Here is a 14,796-nt window from a genome sequence, read left to right as displayed (position 1 = left end):
ATAAAATTCTAACAAAGACAGAAAGTAATTCAATGGTGTCATAGGGAAGAGGGGTTGGGAGAGCAGGGCTAGAGGGATTATGGGAAAACAACAGGTAACTTCTGTGTAATGGAAATGCCCATTATCGTGATTATAGCAAAGGTTACGAGGGCATATACAGATCAAACTTTATCACCGTACACTGAATACATGCAGTTTTCTGTATAAAGTGTATAGTCTAATCATGTTTTAAAATAAATGATACCACAAAAAATATCAACCCCTTTTCTTCGGAGAAACCAGAATTTTTGGCGAGACAATACTGACTTAAGCTTATTTATTTATTTATTTATTTATTTATTATAAGCTTATTTCCTCATAAGTTGGGAAAGGCAGTCCTTCCAATGGCACCAAATCTACCAAGTTATGAAGATAATATCCATCTGAGTCAGCAGGAACCCTGATGACTCACAAAAACACTTTTCTAGACTACAAGATTTATCTTCTCTCAAACCCTGCTCTCCTGTGTGTGCAGGCATCTGGAGGAGAACAGCCCAGAAAGGCAAAGAGAGCTCACAAAATCTTTAGAATATTTACCCTGACAAGGACTGTGCCCACAGGAGAAACACAGACGTGGAGGTCCTGAGAATTTCTACACAAATGCTCATATCATGAAGCCATAGCCATACACACATTTATGGATGCACCTTTAGAAGGGGCATATTCCCTGTAGTTTCCTGCATCTTCCCCACTCCCTATTATGCCTAGGTCTCTGTACCAACTGTTGTTCTCACCTGGCCCAGTAGGTCTTCCAACTGGTGACACATGCCTACCACATTCTCTCCTTCACTGCACATAGCTCCATAGACACCTGGGAAATAGCTTCCTGTCAACGGTGCCAAGAAATGTGAGGCATCACTGGGAAGAAAGGAAACAATTATGCAGCTCCCCCCACTGAAGGTTTCACAAATGCCCGTTCTCAGGAGGCTTCTGGACCTGCAAATAAACCCACACATGTGATTAGGATCACAAAGCCCTGTACTCTTTCCTAGGAAGCCTTGGGAAGCAATGCAAATGAAGCCAAAACAGCACTAAAAATTATTTTCTGACTCCTAGTGTGGACTCAATATGACTTTCGGCCTCACTAAAGCTGTTCACCCTTTCACAACCACCAACCACAATTTGGACCTAACCTTGCTGCAAAAGGCGCATAACTCCACAATCAAAAGTAGCTTAAACAATCACGTGTTTATCAGTGCATACGTCAGGCCACAGTGAGGGAGGCAGTTTCCTTGATGGGTTACATGGAGTAGGTGTAAATCATCATGAGAATCACAGGAAACAACATCCACAAAGGCAAACCTCTGCAATCCACCAGTAGAACCCAGACTACTCCTATGAGCAAAGACGGGTGTTGTCTATGCCTCAAACAGTTCAGGAAGACGGAATGAGGACCCCCAAGAGGCTCACTTTCCCCACGATTCCCTTCAGGGTCTGGAGAGCAGAGAGGTCTACATTCCTTGAGCACACGAGGGTGACTGATGGACACTGTGGGGACATGTCACATGGTAGTGATGAGATAACTTCTGCCACAGGTGCTCAGCAGTTTAGAAAGTCATCTTAGTTCCAGAAATAATCACAAGTATCTGGTACAGATAGTGAACCGGACATCCTCAAAAGTACAAAGTTCACATTTTGGCTGATGAATCTAGTTGAAAGTCTACACTCTGGTGTTTATGTTAAACTATGTGATAGCTCATTCTGATAATGGCTAAGGACTTTCTCAAGTATGAAATTTCTATTGCATGAGGTAAAATCTTTCATTGAAAGTTTCCCCACATTTGCTGCACAAATAAGGCTGTTCTCTAGTGTGGAAGTCTTGGTGCTGAACAAGTCTGTCTTCGTGGCTAAAGGCTTTCCCACATTCATTACACTCTCAGGGTCTTTCTCCAGTGTGAATTCTCTGGTGCTCAATAAGTATTCTTTCCAGGATGAAGGACTTCCCACATTGCACTCATAAGGCCTCTCTCCAGTGTGCACTTTCTGGTGCTTACTGAGGTCACAGCTGCATGTAAAGAACAGCCCACATTCACTGACTCATAAAGCTTTTCTCCAGTGTGGATTCTCTTGTGCTGAATAAGATGTTGTTTGTGGAAGAAGGCTTTCCTACATCCAATGCACTCATAAGGCCTCTCTTTAGTGTGAACTTTCTGTTGCTTGAAGATGTCACAGCTGTGAGTAAACGATCTCCCACCATTTGTTACACTCATAACGCTTTTCCCCAGTGTGGATTCTCTGGTGCCCAACAGGCTTTTGTTTGGGGGTGAAGGCTTTCCCACATTGACTGCACTCATAAGGCCTTTCTCCAGTGTGAACATTCTGGTGCTTAATGAGGTCAGATCTGCCTGTAAACAATCTCCCACATTCGTTACACTCATAAGGCTTTTCCCCAGCGTGGATTCTCCGGTGCTGAATAAGACTGTGTTTGCAGGTGAAGACTTTCCCACATTGACTGCACTCATAAGGCCTCTCTCCAGTGTGAACTTTCTGGTGTTTAAAGAAGGTGGAGAGGTGTGAAAACAACCTTCCACATTTGCGACACTCACAAGGCTTTTCTCCAGTGTGTATTGTGATGTCCAACAAAATGTTGTTTGCAGGCGAAGCCTTTCCCACATTCACTGCACTCATAAGGCCTTTCTCCAGTGTGAACATTCTGGTGCTTAATGAGGTCAGATCTGCCTGTAAACAATCTCCCATATTCGTTACGCTCATAAGGCTTTTCCCCAGTGTGGATTCTCCGGTGCTGAATAAGACTGTGTTTGCAGGTGAAGACTTTCCCACATTAACTGCACTCATAAGGCCTCTCTCCAACGTGAACTTTCTGGTGTTTAAAGAAGGTGGAGAGGTGTGAAAACAACCTTCCACATTTGCGACACTCACAAGGCTTTTCTCCAGTGTGTACTGTGATGTCCAACAAAATGTTGTTTGCGGGCGAAGCCTTTCCCACATTCAATGCACTCATAAGGCCTTTCTCCAGTGTGGATTCTCTGGTGCTCAAGAAGGTTTCCTTTCTGGATGAAGGACTTCCCACACTCACTGCACTCATAAGGCTTCTCTCCAGTGTGGATTCTCTGGTGTTCAAGAAGTTTTCTTTTCTGGATGAAGGCCTTCCCACATTGACTGCACTCATAAGGCCTTTCCCCAGTGTGGATTCTCTGGTGCCCAACAAGATGGTGTTTGCGGCTGAAGGCTTTCCCACATTCACTGCACTCATAAGGCTTTTCTCCACTGTGGAGTCTCTGGTGCTGAATAAGATTGTGTTTACGGGTGAAGGCTTTCTCACATTCACTGCACTCATAAGGCCTCTCACCAGTGTGAACTCTCTGGTGCTCCACGAATTTATCCACTTTTTTGAAGTCTTGCCCACATTCACTGCATTTGTAATGCCTTCGCCGAGTGTGAGAGGCCTCCTTGCTCTCCCTGCTTCTAGGTGGTTGCCTTCCACTGTGGGTGGCCTTCCGCTGGGGAAAGCCCGGGTTACCCGAGAAATCCTTCTCGACCTCTCCACATGTGAAAATATTGTCTGACACAAGGATTTTGCAACTCTCCACACACAGGGCCCTGTTCTCTTCCCCTGTGACCCATTTCTCACCATTGTGCTGCTTCTGCTCCTGGTGTAGGTATGAACTGAACGAGAACAATTTCCTACAAGCCCCAGAAGTGAATGCTTTCAGCCCAGGCTGCACTCCTTGGTGCTCATCAAGGTACAAAACGTCTTTCTCCACCAGGACACACATATCGCAGGAATGAGTCTTTGAGACAGAAGGGACTGCCTTTGGAGTCCTGGTTTGTGACATTCTTTCCACAGAAGCACACTGCTCAGAAAGCAGCTCCTCATCTTTTACTGCATGCCAACAACCTGAAAGCACACAATGGTAATAAAGTGGATGTAGACTTTGTGGAACAGGACAGCCTATTACAATGTGTGTATGACACAACCATGAAGGAATCCATGGGATTGTTTTCAGGACAAGGGAGCCAGGATCGGGTGGAGGAAGAGGATACTCTGTAGTACTAGGCTTCTGAGGGTCACAGAAAGAAGGAAGTCTCACAACCAGTAAGAAAACAGGATACATTACTGTGCTAGGAGGAGAGGCCAGGTGCAACTCCTCTACCCATGGTTCTCAGCAGGACCTTGTCTGCTGGGGACATGTGAGTGCTGTGTAGAATGTGTGTCCCACCCCAGGAAAAGGGAATCACAACTAGGAAGCTGCAAGTCAAGGTTTATTTAAGGATATGTACACTTCTCCTGACACATTCAGTGTAGTTGAAGGTGGGAGAACACTACAGAGAGAAAGGAACAGGAGAGATGTGGAAGACACAGAGGTAGAGGACAACCAGGGGCCAGAAGTTACAGTACAAATAAAAAGTGAGCAAAATGTCAAGGGTGGAGAGAAAAGAGAGAAATGAGGTATGGCCATAAGCCTTGCACTAAAACAGTAGTCAGCCAAGGTCACTTGCCTGGTAGGATGAGAACTCATCCACAACAGCGTGCCTTCCTCCTGCTCCTACTCACCAGGCCCAGGATCCTAATAACTCCCTCCCCACGGCCAGAGAGATGTCTATACCGTCAGGCAGCCAGGGATCTACTCTGCCCCTCACCTCAAGTTGGACGACTAAGTATGACCTACCAGATCAAAGTACTAAGGAGAAAATAGGGCAATTAAGTGGACAACACTGGCCCAGAATAACTCAACCAATGACACACCACAGGAAAGAAATCCATTAGTAATCTAGTGTAGCCCACAAATACTGACCACCTAGTGTCTGTAATTCCTGACACTGGCAGCGCACAAAAAAGGCGGCAGCAGAACCTGTGACAGAGACCTTTCACAGATCCGAATAGTCAACATAGCAAGAGGGGCAAAGTGGCAGCGGTCAGGCAAGCAACAAGACTCTGAGACCAAAGCCTTGTGTGAAAGCCTTCAAGGCCAAAGATGTTAGGGCTGAACACACACAGCACCTATGCCAGAAAACCAGGGAAGGAATCAGTGACCATGGTCCAGGTCTGGGAAAGACAGAGTGAGCCCTGGAAAAAGGAGAGGAGCACAGCACAGTATAAAGCAATGGTGTGGGAGCAAGGGTTCTTACCCAGGGAGGATATAAGTGACCAGTTCTCCAGCATCACCTCTCGATACAGGCATCTCTGAGCATCATCAAGGAGCCCCCACTCCTCCTGGGAGAATTGCACAGCCACATCCTCAAAGGTCACAGGGCCCTGTCATGATGGGGGCAGAAGAGTTCACAAGCCTTTCTAACCAGGACTCCAGGTCATGGCCCTCCTCCCCAGCTCCCCAACTCAAAGAGGATACCAACTCCTCATGCCACTGGTACTTGCTCTCTCTTCATGTCCCACTGATGCCTGCCTACAATCATCATGAAGAGCAGATGGGGGAGAGGAAGTGTCATCGATGATCTGGGACTGGCAAATAAGAGTCCCAACCACTGTCCTCACAGTCAACTGTCCTGGGATTGCACAGATCATGCCACATACAATAACACTTAGGCTCAGCCTTCTGGATTAAACTCTGAGTACAAGGACCCTGAGTACATCCTCATACTCCCTCTTCATCTACACAGCACTACGGGATCACTCCTCTCTCACATGCCAGACCACGACCACTACACCTACAACACCACTGCCACCTCTGTCCATGCCTTAGGCATCTCACTGGCTTCCCCACATGCCACTCTGCAGATGGCCCTCAAGTAGTGCTTGCCAAATGCAACCAGGATACAGGGCTACCCCAGGCCTCTGATGGACCCCACTGCCAGTGGAGGTCCCTGCACTCCTGTGAAGTCCTCTCCACCTGGCCCTGCCCCTTGTTCCAACTTCAGACACCCAGACCTTGTGTGGGATTCAGATAGACTAAGCCCTGGTCCTCTTTAGTGTTATATGTGTTGTCCCCATACCAGTCACACCTTCCCTCTCTCCACCGCATCTCATCAAAGCCCAGCCCCACCTCTCCCACCACAGCCCAAGAGACTCTCCCAGGTGACCTCATTCACCCTGAAGCTAATCTGTCATCCAGTCTGACACTCTTCAGGCTCCACCAGGAGTTATCACAAAACTCTGAGCCTGTGGAGGGAAAAAAGCACCAGGCCTTATCTCAGTGTCGTCTGACCTCTAATATTGCTATGTCTCTCAAGAAATCTCTTGTCCACCCCCTGGGAATCCTGTGCTACCACCCAGACCTCCACTTAAAGCCTGTTTCCACACCACACACACACTCATGGCCACTGTACTTCCTTATCTGTCTTAGTGATGACAGCCACTCCTATCTAGGAGCCCAAGCAACTGAGCCCATCCATTGAGAATACTGTACCTATCCTTCCCCAGTAATGGCATTGCCACCATGACCTAGGGAGTGTCCCTCTTCAACATGACACAGTCCACATGACAGCCACCTGCTGATGGTTACTTCAAATTGAATCTCTTCCCTGAACTCCAGATGTGTTTCTAGATTCCCACTTGACCCTTTACTCAGAGGTCCCGACCGTATCTCAGACTCAACACAGCAAAAACTTAAATCCTGATAGTATTCCTGTTAATTATTCCTACTATTGACTTTCCATCTCAGCATAGGCATGTCCCCACTTTCACCTAAAGCCAAACGTCTTGGGGTCATGCCAGATTGTCTCTCTCACCATGTACAACAAAAAATCACCCCTACTTACAAAGGACATTGAGAAACCAACCTCTTCTCCAACTACAGAGTCATTTCTATGATACAGCCACCATCAACACTCCCCAGGACTGTAGTCTCCACTGGGGTCTCCCTGCCTCCACGCTCAACCCCACAATCTGTCTTCCACTCTGCAGGCAGAATAGTCTGCTTAGACCTGACTCAGATAACTTCCATCCTTTGCTCCAAACAGTCCATGGACCCACCACCCTCAGCAGAGGTCCAGCTCCTCAGGCTGCCACTCCAGGACAGGCTCTTGTCCCTCAATCTCTGTTCCCAGAAGATAGAATGGAGTCCTGCACTTCACTGAACACACTCCCAACTCATTCTCATCTCCACACATGTGGATACACTGGTTCCTGTGCCCAGGAAACTTTTTGCTATTTTGCCTTACTAACTGGAGAAATGGGAAGCCCTCATTACAACTTCTGACCTAGATTAAGGACCCTGTGCCTGCAGTGAGTCCAGGACCCAGAAGTAAGGGCAGAAAGTCCCAAGACACCACGATTTCCTATATCTGTGTGCCAGGACCACGGGGGTAGGGATTAGGGCTGGTGAGTTCAAGCCTCTTCTACTTACCTGTGAAGGGTCCATAAACACTACCGCTACCATGGGAACCTGTGGAAGAGGGAGGATGCGAGATAAAGGTGATCATGGTGCAAGGTAAAGGCTTAGCCCTTCCTTTCCTTCTTTGCCCTGGAGAAGGGTGATCTCAGGCTGACATCTAACATCAGAACCTCAGAACCAGCTCTTAACAGCTGAATGGCCTCGGACAAAGACTCAACCTCCTTGAAACTCAGCATCCTCATGTGTAAAATCACTGCACTTATGGTGCCTACCTCAGAACATCGATGCAGACTTCACACATCCCTTACGCATCTGACCACAGGATTAATATTTCTGTAAACGTTTTCAAATATGAGGTGTTTCTTACATGTCTTTTAAAGCTTTTTGTGAATGTGGTATTAATCAATACCTTGAGGTTTCTGCGATTCTCTTTGTGACACCAAGTACGTGATGTCTATTCCAATACCAATTACCCAATTCTCTGATAATAACTGGGTGTCCTACAGTTCAATCCTATTCTCACCAGAATCCACAGGTTTAAGGGCTCAGTCCCACAAGACTGTCCTAACCACAGAACCCAGTTGCAAGTCTAATATCCCCAAACTACCAGTATTTCTGTCCAAGTTGGATATAAATTCAAGGTTTCCCATTGTACACTCCTCACTTTCAGTAATTTGGTAGAATGACTCACAGAACTCAGGAAAACACTTCACTTACATGTACTGGCTTATTATAAAAGATACAACTTGAGAACAGCCCAATGGGGAGCTGTCTAGGGCAAGGTGTGGGGTGAGGGCAGCAGAGTTTCCATGCCCTTTCAGTATGATCCACCCTCCCAGCACTTCCGCCATTTCAATGTGCTCACTAACCTGAAAGCTCCCTGAATCTCACTGCTCAAGTTTATATCCCTAAGCTCCAGCTCCCCTCCCATCTTTGGGAGGCTCAGGGTGGGGCTGAAAGTTCAAACTTCTAAGCACTTTGTCTCTCTGTTGACCAGACCCATCCTGAGGCTACCTAGGGGAACCACCCTAAGTCATCTCACTATAATAAACTCCTGTGTGATAGAACAAGCTAGTTATGAATAACAAACAACCACTATTAATACCCAAGAAATTCCAAGGGTTTTAGGAGGTCTATGTCAAGATCCCATGACAGAACCCAAGTGTGTGTGTGTGTATATATATATATATACCCACACACAAACACAGCCCACAGGTGGAAGCTCTCATTTCAAACAATTACTGGATTGATGCCCCACATTACAAAGTTCTGGTCGACGGAGGATCATTTAAGGCGGTCTAACCTTAAGGGATGCATGACTGTACTTGCTTGCATATATTTAACCTGTTAAGCTAAAAGTTTTAAACTTGCACATTTTTCTTTTTGTGTGTGTGAGGAAGATCAGCCCTGAGCTAACATCCATGCCAATGCTCCTCTTTTTGCTGAGGAAGACTGGCCCTGGGCTAACATCCGTGCCCATCTTTCTCTACTTTATATGGGACTCCGCCACAGCATGGCCTGACAAGCGGTGCATCGGTGAGCGCCCAGGATCCGAACCAGGGCCGCCAGCAGCAGAGTGGGCACACTTAACCTCTACGCCACGGGGCCGGCCCCTAAACTTGCACATTTCTGGGAGAGCTGAGGCATCTGTGACCTTGACTGGGCCTGGGCTGCTCCACCAGCGTGGCTGATCTTTCTCCGGCTCCACAGGGAGTGGACATTCTGCCCAGTCCTCAGAGCAGAGAATCTACACCACCTCATACCTCCTTCTCCATCCAAGGCTGGTCTCCTCACTCCTTCCTCCCTCCTTCCCCTCCCCCAGGAAGCCTTGGAACCAGAGGACCCTCCCTTCTGCAGCAGCCTCGGAAAGTCCCACCCACTCTGTCCAGTCCTCAGTCCCAACCCTCTCTTCCTTTATCTCAGGGCCTATCTCATAGAAAAGTGTTAATAGTCTCCTCCTAAATTTGAGATCCAGGCTTGGCTCTGGCCCAGGACTTAGGCTGTCTCCACATGGACATCACTGAGACAGCTCCCATCTACCCAACTCAAGACTGGCCATGTCAGCTGCCTATAGGTCACCTCTACTCTGGGATCTCAGAAACAGCACGTCCAAACTCCAATTCCTAATCTCTCCCTGAAACCTGCTCTCCTCACCAGTTTCCCCATCTCAACTCCTCCAGATATTCAGCCAAAAGAAAATCTTGATTGTCCTTCACTCTGCCCTTTTGCTCACAGCCACGCTCGCTGCAGCAAGAAATCCTGCCGGTTTCCTTTATATTCACCAGTAATCTCATTATTTATAGTCCTTCTACCGTGACTGCTCTGGTCCAGAAACCAGCATCATTCTCTGGGGTCTATTCCAACAGGCTCCTCACAGGTCTCCCAGCCTCCACCCTCGTCAGCCTCCCCTCCTCTGTTCTCCCCTGAGCAGCCTTTGAAATACTGTGAAAACTCTTAGGAATCTTGTTTCTCTTTTGTTTACAACCCTCCACGGCTCCCAGAGTCCTCAGACTGACAGCCCAGCTGCTCAGGCTGCCATCGCAGTGAGACTCCTCCTCACACTCTGCTCCCTGCACACAGGACTCGGACCCCAGGTTTCCCCCATGCTCGCGGCTCAGGCGCACCTCTAAGGCTTTGCACGCGCTACTCTCACGGCCTTTCACCCTCTTCCACACTTGATCACACTGGCTCTCAGAAACGGGGACCCCACCCCTGAACCCCTAATGTTCTGGAGACAGGGGCCTGAACCTGAGCAGGAGACTCTCATCGGGGGTTTTAGGATCTGGGTCAGGATCTGGGGAACGCAATGGTCACCTGGGCCGGGTCCTGGAGCGCGTTCGTCGCCATAGGACCCTCCAGGCGCGACTCTGCCGGGAGACGCGTGTGATAATGGCGGAGACCCCGGCCAGCGTCCACAGGAGGAGGTCACCCCGCCGCGCTCACACCGAACCTCAGCTCCTGTGCAGTGGGGACGACGCCCCCTCTTGCTCCTTCCAGATCCAGTTACCTCGGCCGCACCTAGCGACCGAGGGCCTCCGTTCGGGTGGACGGCATCAAAAACCGCCAAAATCCCGACTCGAGGGAGACGCCAGAAGTCCCGCCCCGTCCTATTTTGGACTCACGGAAACGCCCGAAGTGTGGGCTTTCATTGGTGCAGAGCAGCCAGGGCGCTCGGCGCACAGTCTTCTGGGTAATGTAGTTCCTATCAGCCGACAGAGTACCCTGCAGACCAGAGCTTCTACTAACATTGAGGGCATTCATGGGCCCAGTGACCCCGTAGGAACGCACAAACTAAAAACACATCAGAGTAGAGTCAGCAAAGCCTATATATACAGGTTTTTACGTCAGATTTAACTCGTATTTCTCAACATAAAAGATGATGAAAGATTACAAAGAGTGCATTCAAAGTGTTAAAAGACTGAGACTCCCTCTAGTCCTTAACTTTTGTTTTTTTCTATTTGTTTTATTTTCTATATAAACACTACCTAAGTGAAAATCTTGGAGGAATTTTCAAGTATGAAAATTCAAGTCAATAAGATTTTGGAATACAAATGTAAATTGTATGCAACAAAATACCTTGGTATGCTTCATTAGTGGCTAAAATATAAATACATAAATGTAGATAACATAAATCTATTGTTGACACTGTTAACTTGGCATGCCTTACAACACCACTAAGACATTGTGTGAAATACTAGATTTTTGTGGGGGTGAGGTGAGGTGCTGGTAATAACAGTTATAAGTGTAAAAAATCCCAACGTTGTTTTGGAATTTGATAAGCTGTTTATGCATGTCATAAAGAAATGAGTATAAAAGATACAAAAGTTATTTTAATATACAAGGTTGGAGTAAGTTTTTTAAAGGGAACTAAGGGAAATCTAACTTTACAATAAGAAAACAATGTCTGATTGGCATCCTGGCATAGAATTTGAGTTGAAAACTAGCAGAATAAACTGTAAAGTTTATACTGAGCCACTCTCATATTTACATTCTTCCTTCAAGGGTGGGCTGTGGTGGCGCTGCAGAATATTGGGAAATGGCTACTTTTAAAAAAAATGTTCAGGGGAAATAGACTATCCAACTGACAAAACTCTAATTTTCATCCCAGCTTTTAATCAGACACAAAAATTAGTTTCAGATAAAAATGGATTAAATGGGAATAAAATATTTATACCCCTTAGAAGATCATGGAAGAAAACATATTTGTGAGTATAAGAGCAGGAGTTCTCAAACTAAATGTAAAAATTATCACAACATGTACACAAACTATATGAAAATACAAGGCTTCAGTTATCAAAAAAATCACAAACATTGTAATGTCAAGAACAAACATGAAAACATATTGATCAATCTATAATTTTTAAACAGTATATAAATAGTTGTCAATGCAAATAATCAATATTCAGTCGACAGATAAGATAGAGTGAGATTTATTGATATCTATTGAGCCATGTTGAGGACTAGACAGGAACTGTTATCTTCCCCCAGGGAAGAGAGCATTCCAGAGAAGCATGGTTTACAGCATGGTTACATACCATTTCAAAACAAAGAACATACATCAAACATGACAGGAATAGAATTTTTCTCCCCCAGAGTCACAAGGAAATGTTTTGCTGCAGTTTAGCACACACACAGCCTGTCAATCTGACCTGGGTTCTCTGGGAAGAAAAGCTTATCTTCAAAGAAGTACTGGTATTGGTGTCACAGAAAGGAAGACATTCATCCCTCTCCTTAAAGACTTCACCCTTTGCTTGGGAAAAATGCTTGAAGCAGATGTACAATGCATGTTCAGTGGGCCATAAGTCAGTATGCTCTGGGAAAAACAAGTTTTAGGATGAATCAGATGTAAACCAGTATGCCATCCCCGTAAACCTCAAAATGTCAGAAATTCTTATTATTTTCATCATCATAAATAAATTAAGTCCTACAAATTAATGAGAGAAACATTTAAAGCCAGATGCTGCAAAACTATTTTATACCAATTTACATTAGAATTGTGAAAGGCAAACAACAATTTTTTAAAAAAAGAAAACCTTATTGGCAATCAGAAAAATGTAAATTAGTGGCCGGCCCCATGGTGTCGTGGTTAAGTTCAGTGCATTCCAATTCGGCAGCCAGGTTTGCAGGTTTCGATCCCAGGCATGGACCTACACCACTCGTCAGCCATGCTGTGGCAGCCACCCACACATAAAAAAAAAGTAGAGGAACATTGGCTTGGATATTAGCTCAGGGCTAATCTTCCTCAAGCAAAAAATGAGGCAGATTGGCAACAGATGTTAGCTCAGGGCTAATCTTCCTCAGGAAAAAAAAAAGAAAAATGAGAATTAAAAAGCAACATCAGATTGGTGGGACACAGGAAGTCTGACATTACCGAACGTTGGTAACACTGAAGGAATTAGTAAATATCCTAAACTACTGCTTCTTGTTCCTGAACCCTTCAAGACTCATCCACATCTGCCCCACAACTCTGGCTTCCTTTCTTGTCCTCTGTGGAAGAACTAGACTTCTGATCACGGCCAGTGCCACCAAAGCCTACTTCATACCTTCTGCCCTCTCAGGGAATTTGCTTCTTCACTTATTTTCTGCCTCGTCTGTATCTTCATCCTTTCTCTATTCAACCTAATAAGGGGCTCCAGGTGTTTACACTTGGGAAAAGGAAAACAAACACAAATGCTTTTAGATTAGTCATAGCCCAGAACTAGTGTTGACTCTACTGATGAAGCTGAGTTCCTTAAAGGAGTTGTCTCATTTTGGGAAAAGATGTATACACTTGAATTTCATACTTATTGTTTAAAACCCTCACTTTTTTTTATATCAGAAGTGTACAATGATGTGCACAAATCCTAAGGATTCAGCTTAAAGTTTTACATATGTATAAACTGAAATATCCTCCACCCCAGTCAAGACTTAGAATATTTCCAGGACCTTGGCAGGCTCCTGGTGCCCCTTCCTTGTCAACAGCTCCCCCTACAGAGGTAACCGCTATTTACACTCTATCACTGTGGGTTGGTTTTATTGTTCTTCTTTTGGGAGAGTGGGGTGTGCCTTGAACAACAGAATTTACTTTCTCACAATTCTGGAGGCTGGAGTTCCGAGGTGGCAGCAGCATTGGTTTCTACTGAGGTCTCTGTGCTTGGCTTGTAGAACAAGATGGCTTCTTCCTGCTGATGTCATTGCTGTCATCCAAACTGCCCAGTGCCAACAATGAGAATAATAATGTATTAGTCAGGGGTCTCCAGAGAAGGAGAACCAATAGGATGCATATATACCTAGGGATTTATTTTAAGGAATTGGCTCATGCGATTGTGAGAGCAAAGTGATTTTGAAGTCTGCAAGGCTGGCCAGTAAGCTAAAGGAGTTGATGTTACAGCCTTGAGTCTGAACATAGTCTGGAGGCAGAATTCCTTCCATTCCAGGGATCTCAGTCTTTGACCCAGAATTTAGAAAACATGCTGCATCAAGAACCCTGCCAAATGTTTCATAGGCATTTTCTCTTTTAATCCTCATGACAGCCTGAGGAACTTAGCACCTCCTAGTCTCTCAGATGAGGAAATGATGACTTGAAGAAGAAGGTAATCCACCCAAGATCAGCTCACCTGACAGAGGCAGGGCTGGAACCGAGGCATTCTGGCTCCAGACCCTCAGTCTGAACCACCATACTGATGGTTGAACCTTGTGTTGTACTATTTGGCCCTGTGTCCCTCTGTCCCTCCTCCTCTGTGATCTTCATCCCCTTCCTCTTACTAAAACCACTATTTCAATGTGGGCTACACCAGATGCCACTTCTTCCTTTAGCTCTTAAGCACTCTCCAAGGGTGAATTTGCCCATGCATACTCCTTCCATTTCAACCAAGTCCTGCTCCCTTTCCCTCTTTCTGGTGACTCTGACTTCTCCATTAGGACCTAGGTCATAGGACACCCCCTCTGCGAACATGACCTCTTTTTATTCCCAGTCTTGTTAGGTGCTGCTTCCTTATACACTCATAGCACCAAGACATCAGTTCTTGGAGCAAATGCCCCCTAGACAGTGTTACCACCCAAGGGGGGTCTTCTGCCCACTGCAAGACATGCCAATAGTCAAGAGGCAATGTGGTAGGAGAGAAAGGACTTTTTATTGCAGCTTGCTAGCAAGAGGGAAGATGGCCAACTAATGTCCAAAAGAACCATCTTACAGAACAAAGACTACAGGCCAGTTATATAGGGGGCTGGTCTCCAGGTTCAGCAGGCATCTGGTCTCAGGGTGGGGGCATCCATCTAGTCTCAGTTCCTGATAGTCTTTTGTTTTACTGGATATGCATCAGAGCCCAGAGCAAAGCCCTACACCCAGATCTTTCAGTTGTCATTGATGATGGCTATCAGCATAGACTCTCTGCCCGGGAGTCATCACATTCCTAAGGAACTCAAAAGAACAAAGTTATCAACTTATTGCAGCTGGGAGGGGCCATAAAATCCACAGAGCATGTCTGGGTTAGTTAGTCTGAGGTCATTCAAAGTTACAATATGG

General features: G+C 46.0%; 1 protein-coding gene and 1 long non-coding RNA gene across 2 annotated transcripts; both read right to left on the bottom strand.

Annotated features, from left to right (window-relative positions):
* Positions 1-2,644: 2,644 nt before the first annotated feature.
* Positions 2,645-10,359, bottom strand: LOC131397505 (zinc finger protein 772-like). The gene is made up of 3 exons (XM_058530477.1): positions 10,107-10,359; positions 5,131-5,257; positions 2,645-3,898 (listed from the first exon to the last, which is right to left on the bottom strand). The coding sequence occupies exons 1-3, from the start codon at positions 10,137-10,139 to the stop codon at positions 2,916-2,918; spliced, it is 1,143 nt and encodes a 380-aa protein (XP_058386460.1). The 5' UTR covers positions 10,140-10,359; the 3' UTR covers positions 2,645-2,915.
* Positions 10,360-11,676: 1,317 nt separating this feature from the next.
* Positions 11,677-13,636, bottom strand: LOC131397507 (uncharacterized). Its single transcript, XR_009216777.1, has 3 exons — positions 13,357-13,636; positions 12,836-12,937; positions 11,677-12,105 (listed from the first exon to the last, which is right to left on the bottom strand). It is a non-coding gene; the product is annotated as an uncharacterized LOC131397507 (long non-coding RNA).
* Between the last annotated feature and the right edge of the window lie 1,160 nt (positions 13,637-14,796).

This window comes from Diceros bicornis, chromosome 34, assembly GCF_020826845.1.
Source record: "Diceros bicornis minor isolate mBicDic1 chromosome 34, mDicBic1.mat.cur, whole genome shotgun sequence".
Taxonomy (NCBI): Eukaryota; Metazoa; Chordata; class Mammalia; order Perissodactyla; family Rhinocerotidae; genus Diceros; species Diceros bicornis.
Note: the sequence above shows the minus strand (reverse complement) of the source record. Positions and strands in the feature narration are given on the sequence as shown.